General features: G+C 47.4%; 1 protein-coding gene across 1 annotated transcript; it reads left to right on the top strand.

The window, feature by feature from the left end:
* Nucleotides 1-4809: 4809 nt before the first annotated feature.
* LOC100346920 (polyglutamylase complex subunit TTLL1) lies at nucleotides 4810-6087 on the top strand. Its single transcript, XM_051827551.1, is given in 8 exon segments — nucleotides 4810-5255; nucleotides 5257-5288; nucleotides 5291-5417; nucleotides 5419-5558; nucleotides 5561-5758; nucleotides 5761-5841; nucleotides 5844-5923; nucleotides 5926-6087. Coding segments are annotated over 8 exon segments (1266 nt in total).
* The last annotated feature ends 212 nt before the right edge of the window (nucleotides 6088-6299 follow it).

The following is a 6299-nucleotide window of genomic DNA, read 5'->3' as shown; positions in this document are numbered from 1 at the left end:
CCATATGGGTGCTAATTCAAATCCCGGCTGCTCCACTTGCGATTCAGCTCTCTGCTTGTGGCCTAGGAAAGCAATGGAGGATGGCCCACGTCCTTGGGCCCCTGCACCCACCCTGGGAGACCCAGATGAAGCTCCTATCTCCTGGCTTCCGATTGACCCAGCTCTGGTTGTTGAGGCCATTTGGAGAGTGAACCAGTGGATGGAAGACATTTCTCTCTCTTTCTCTCTCTCCCTCTCTGTCTGTAACTCTACTTCTCAAATATATAAGTAAAAATCTTTAAAAAAAAAACAGAAGGATAGAAACACCAATGCATGTATAAGATCAATGAAAAACCAATAGTGGCATGTGATTTTTGAATTAGTTACAAAGCTTTAATTTTATATTCTTATAGGACAAGACAACTGTAGTTATTAGAGTTATCTTCTCTAATACTCAAAAAATAATTTGTATCTTAGTAGTTTTCTAAAAGAAAACACCGAATTTTACAGAGGTTTTTAAATGCTGGGATCCAACATAATAGTTGAGCTTCTGGCTCCTGGCTTCAGATCTGCACAGCTCCAGCCATTGCAGCCATTTGAGGGAGTGAACCAGTGGATCTCTCTCTCTCTCTCTCTCTGCCACTCAAATAAATAAATAAATAAATAATTTTTAAAAAAAGTAGCACAAAAATTGTATAAAAATCATCCCTTTTCCTGAGCTAATCCAGTGTGGATAGGTTTAAGGAGGAGGAGTTATCAGGAGTCTTTGGTACAGAGAGTGGGAAAAAAATCTACAAAGCATAAGAATATCCTGAATCAAGAACACTATGGAGTTCAAGTGCACAGCATCCTTTGTCTTTACACCTGCACAAGGTTCAGTGAACCAAAACTCCAGATAGCTATAGAGACGATAGAGTCTCTTTAGACTTCCATGTACATGGGATGATTTCATTGTTAGTAAAATGGTACCATCTTCCTAAGCCCAGCCTGGCTTACTAGAAGTCAGGTGACCAAATGGCCCAATCACAAGCATCAGCTCCACCCCCACCCTAATGGGATCTGCTGCTCCCACTTCCTGACCACTGCAAAGCTATAGAAGACCTGTTCTCCCAGTACAGGCTGCTGCTCTCTCTGTCAGGTTTCCCCCACCCAACAATAAACCTTCTCCCTTACTCCAGTGTTTGGTGTGTTTTGTGGTGGCCTTTCCTTTCATTGGTGCAGAAACCCAGGACCAGGCACTTCTGTCGACCTTGCTCTCCCCTCAGGGATGGGAGCTGCTTTGGGATCCTGGATTTCTGCCAACCACAAAACTCACTCCCGGAACTCCTTCTTCACCACCGAATGTTCTGAGATCTGCATCCACACACCGGCCCTCCAAAATTCCTGAGGTAAGATGGGGTGGGTTGGAGGATCCTCTCATTGTGACTCTATGGGTTGTGGTTCTACAGGACTTCACCCCGAAGTCCCAGTACCGGGCACCACAATCTCCCATGGGCTTTCTGCCTTTCCATGGGCTCTATGCCTTACCACCGGCTTTACCCTGGGTTTTGGCACCAATGAGAGGTCACCACAAAACACACCAAACACTGGAGTAAGGGAAAAGGTTTATTGTTGGGTGGGGGAAACCTGACAGGCTGTCTCCCCGTGCACAGAGAGAGCAGCAGCCTGTACTGGGAGAACAGGTCCTCTATAGCTTTGCAGAGGTCAGGAAGCGGGAGCAGCAGATCCCATTAGGGTGGGGGTGGAGCTGATGCTTGTGATTGGGCCATTTGGTCACCTGACTTCCAGTGAGCCAGGCTGGGCTTAGGAAGATGGTACCATTTTATTAACATTCATCACCTATTGTGATGGGGTGAACTATGTCCCCTGGATTTCATATGTTGAAGTCCTAACCCCCAGTATCACAGAATGCAACTGTACTCCTATTTGATAGGGTCTTTAAAGGTGTAATTAAGTTATGAGGATATTAGAATGGGCTGTAATCCAACATGACTGGTGTCCTTATTGGAAGAGGAGATTAGGACACAGTGGGGAAGACAGTGTGAAGACATGGGAAGCCAAGCAGAGAGATCTCAGAAAAAAGCAATTTTGTTGACACCTTGATCTTAAACTTCTAGACTCCAGGACTAGGAAAACATATATTCTATTATTTAAACTACTCAGTCTACAGTACTTTGTTCTGGAAATCCTAGAAAACTAATATAACTGGGTTCTGTCTTCAAGAGAGGGAGAGCAGAAGCAAGATCATCTGAGTATTCATGGATTCAAAATGCCCTTGCCTGAGCTATATATTAAAATGGATATTGGGGGCTAGTGCTCTGGCACAGTGGGTTAAAACCCTGGCCTGCAGTGCTGGCATTCCCTGTGGGCGCCGGTTCATGTCCCAGCTGCTGCACTTCCCATCCAGCTCTCTGCTTATGACCTGGGAAGGCAGTGGAAGATGGCCCAAATGCTTGGGCCCCTACACCCATGTAGGAGACCTGGAAGAAGCTCCTGGCTCCTGGCTATGGCCTGGCCTAGCCTAGCCCTGGCCATTGTGGCCATTTGGGGAGTAAACCAGTAGATGGAATATCTCTGTCTCTCTCTCTTGTCTATACCTCTCTATGTAACTCTTTCAAATAAATAAATAAATAAATTTTTTAAAAAAATGGATATCAGAGGCAATGTCTTTGCTCTGAGACATTTTCTCCAGGAATTGTGGAACCCAGATCTTTAGGGGTATCCATTGTCGTGAATTTTGGCCCATCTAGCTAGAGGCTCACAGAGTCCATATTGACTCCTCTCAGATCCAGCTAAGAACACCAGTACCTGAAGAAAAATCAGGGACATGATTTGGGGTCCTTTCTTTTCACTATAATCTCTTCACCCTCACATCCACGCCCAAGCCTCAGAAATAAGGACAACTCCCTGGTCTTAAGGCCATGTTTTTCCCTATCTCTCATGGGTTAAGGTAGAATGTAACTTAAAATGACCTCTATTGTCGCTCCCCCTCTTCGTGGAGGAACGACACAGAGTCCTGCCTAGGCTTCATATCCGAGTCACGGCACCATTATGTCGCTCCCCCTCTTCGTGGAGGAACGACACAGGACCCTGCGCTGTTCTTTCGTCTGCTCGGCCCTCCCCGGGTTTGCTGCTGGTTCTTCCCGGGTTGGCTACTATCCCTTCCACCTCCGTGGAAGGGCAGTTCCCCCTGGCCACATTCCCCACTTCCGCAGGGGAGCGGCACACCGCCGGCCGGCTCTTCTCGGGGGCTGCACGGGTGTTCCCTCAGCTAGATGTTCCCCATAGATGTTCCTGGTGCATGCCGTCTCTCTCCTCCTTTATAGTCCTCCTCCGCCAATCCTAACTCGGCTGCCCACACGCCGAGTACGCTGCTCTCCAATCAGGAGCAAGTCCTACAGTTTATTGGTTGAACTGGAGGCAGCTGTGCGGAAGCTGTTTACTTCTCTCCCAGCGCCATATTGTGGGAGAGCAGATGCATAGAATAAGTCTTAATTCCAGTAACTCAGTCTAGTCCGGTTTGCTCCCCACATCTATGACTTCTGTGAATGAAGGGTTAAAACCTTTGAATCCCATTGGGGTTCTTTTTTTAAATATTTATTTGTTTATGTGAAAGTCAGAGTTACATAGAGGGAGAGACAGAGAAAGAGAGATCTCGCATCCACTAGTTTATTCCCCAAAAGGCCACAATGGCTAGGGCCGAGTCAAGCCAGGAGACAGGAACTTCATTCACATTTCCCACAAGAAATGGCAGGGGCCCAAGCACTTGGGCTATCTTCCACTGCTGTTCCCAGGCCATTAGAGGAGAGATGGATTGAAAGTGGAGCAGCTGGGACACAAAATGGCATCCATATGGGATGCCAGCATTGTAGGCAGCCCCTTTTCCTGTTATGCTACAACACTGGTCCCAGAAGCCAAGAATTTATAACAACACTGGTCCCAGAAGCCAAGAATTTAATCCAGATCTTGCACATTTTTGATTTTTTGCTATCTAAGGCCTTGCCTATACTGGAGGTATTGCCTGTCCTGGTGCTAGCCTATTTCTAGAGGTAGTAAAGGTCTCTCCTATATCCATGCCTTTCACACACAAAGCAACCAATCCAGAGCCCATATCTCCAACAGCCAACCACATGTATAGATCTCTCCCAACCTGCCCTCATCATCGCAGGTCCAGGTAATAGACATCTAGAGACAGCCTCTATGAACTAGAGGCCATCAAAATTATTCAGACTAGCCAACCTAAACCTAGTTACCCTTTCTTGCTCATTTTTTCCCATGTCAACCACAATAAACACTTTGCCCAGCAAGTACCCCTTCTTTCTGCCTCCTGCCCAACCCAGTCTTTCCCTAAAAGCCCCTACACCCTATCCCCATGTCATCACATGCTCCTTCATCTTGGAACCTGCAACAATAAATATTTTCAATGGCAATTGTCTCATGATCTGTTGGCTTTACTAATACTCAAGTAATAATAAAAAATCTATATTAAAATAAGAAGACCTAAATAAGTGGAAACATTTACCAGAATCATGAATTGGAAATATTACAATGACATTCCTTGGCCCAAAATAGACATGCAGCAGCAACGCAATCCCAACAAAAACATCAACAGTTTGGGCAGCTTGCAATGGGCTGGTCTACCACGCATGTGGTAGCACCCTGCGAATACTTGAGTAGGACTAGGGTGGAGCTAACATGGGGTACTGGAGCAGTGCGAGGTGTTGGGCAGCCCCTGCGGTGCTCCTTCATGCTCAGAGCCCACCAGAGGCAAGAGTCATGGAAACAGGAGAACTTTGGTGTTCGCAGTGGCTCCATGCATCATTATGGAGGATGGCAGGAAAAGTAAAATGGGTCACTGATATTGAGAAGTCCATGCTAATCAATAACTTCTTGAAGAGAGGATGGGTACAAGTGACACAAAATGAGGATTGGAACTTTTCCTAGATTAGGATGCAGACCATCTGGAATATGTTCCGTGTGGAAGTTGGCTATAGGCTCACAGGCCATCAGATCGTCAACCATTTCCTGAACCCCTACGAGCTGACCCTGAAGGACTTGGTGGTGAAGAACATCAAGAGGTTCAGGAAGGTGCTGGAGAAAGAAGAGAGTCCCCTGGCAGAAAAAAAGGACAATGGGAAATAGATCCACCTGGCCTTCCTTTTGTTCACTTATATGCTGCCCGAGCACTATGCTCTGTTATCAAAGAAGTTCTGGAAGAGCCAGTCCAGTACCTGGATCATGAAGCCATGCAGCAAGGCACAGGAGAAGGGTATCTTCCATCAACAAGCTCTCTGACATCATGAAGTGGCCGGGGACAGCAAGATGTCCTCGCTTGTGTCCCAACCTACCAAGGAAACCTACATGATCTCCCTGTACATTAACAACCTGTTGCTCAACAGGGCAAGGAAATTTGACCTGTGCCATCCCTTCTGGTGTTCACGTACCACCACTGCACTAGTACATGTACAAGCTTGGCTTCTGCCGATTCTGCATGGTGTACACCCCAAGGACCAGTGAGCTACACAACATGTTCCTGCATTGCACCAGTGTGGCTATTCAGAAGGACTACAACCACATTCACTGGGCAAGGGGGCTGTGAGCAATCTGCATCTGTACCTGGTAAGTACCCACGACAGGGAGGTGACCAGCAAGCTGTCTGACAAGGTCCACTGCACCATTGTGCAGTCCCTGAAGACTGTGGTGCCAGTGGTGAGCAATGACAAGCACTGCTTTGAGTGCTATGGCTATGACATCATCGTCAACGATGAGCTGAAGCCCTGGCCGATGAGGTTAACACATCCCCATCTCTTACTTCCAGCACCACCAACGGCCAGATCCTTAAGTACAACCTGATTCATGACACTCACATATTGTGGTCCCCAGTGGTAAAATCCCAGATTTCAGATGGAACAAGCCTCCCTCCTCTCCCCTCTCCCACCACACACACAAAAAGAAGTCCTTGGCAACTGTGAGAGTCTATACAACAAGGGGCTGGCCCAGGGCGATGGGGCTGACCATCAGCTGAGAAGTCATGCAAACCAGTCAGTGGGGCCCAAGGGGAGCCAATCCAGAGACTCAGGGAGAACTGCCCTCAGTACCTGTAAGTGACCATGAGGAGAACAACAGACCCTCCCCTGGGCCTTCTCAACACTCCCCTCTCTACTTGAGCCCCTGCTGAAGTCCTGTTTGAAATTCCCTTTTGCTAGAGCTGGGTTCCTTCCCCAAGCCCTGTGATGAATAAACGCACTTCACTGGGGACAAAAAAAAATCAGGAACCTGTGCTGTGGCACATCTGGTTAAGCTGCCACCTGCAGTGCAGG

The sequence above is a fragment of the Oryctolagus cuniculus genome, chromosome X, assembly GCF_051225735.1.
Source record: "Oryctolagus cuniculus isolate XC-2025 breed Fujian yellow rabbit chromosome X, ASM5122573v1, whole genome shotgun sequence".
Classification (NCBI taxonomy): domain Eukaryota; kingdom Metazoa; phylum Chordata; class Mammalia; order Lagomorpha; family Leporidae; genus Oryctolagus; species Oryctolagus cuniculus.
Note: the sequence above shows the minus strand (reverse complement) of the source record. Positions and strands in the feature narration are given on the sequence as shown.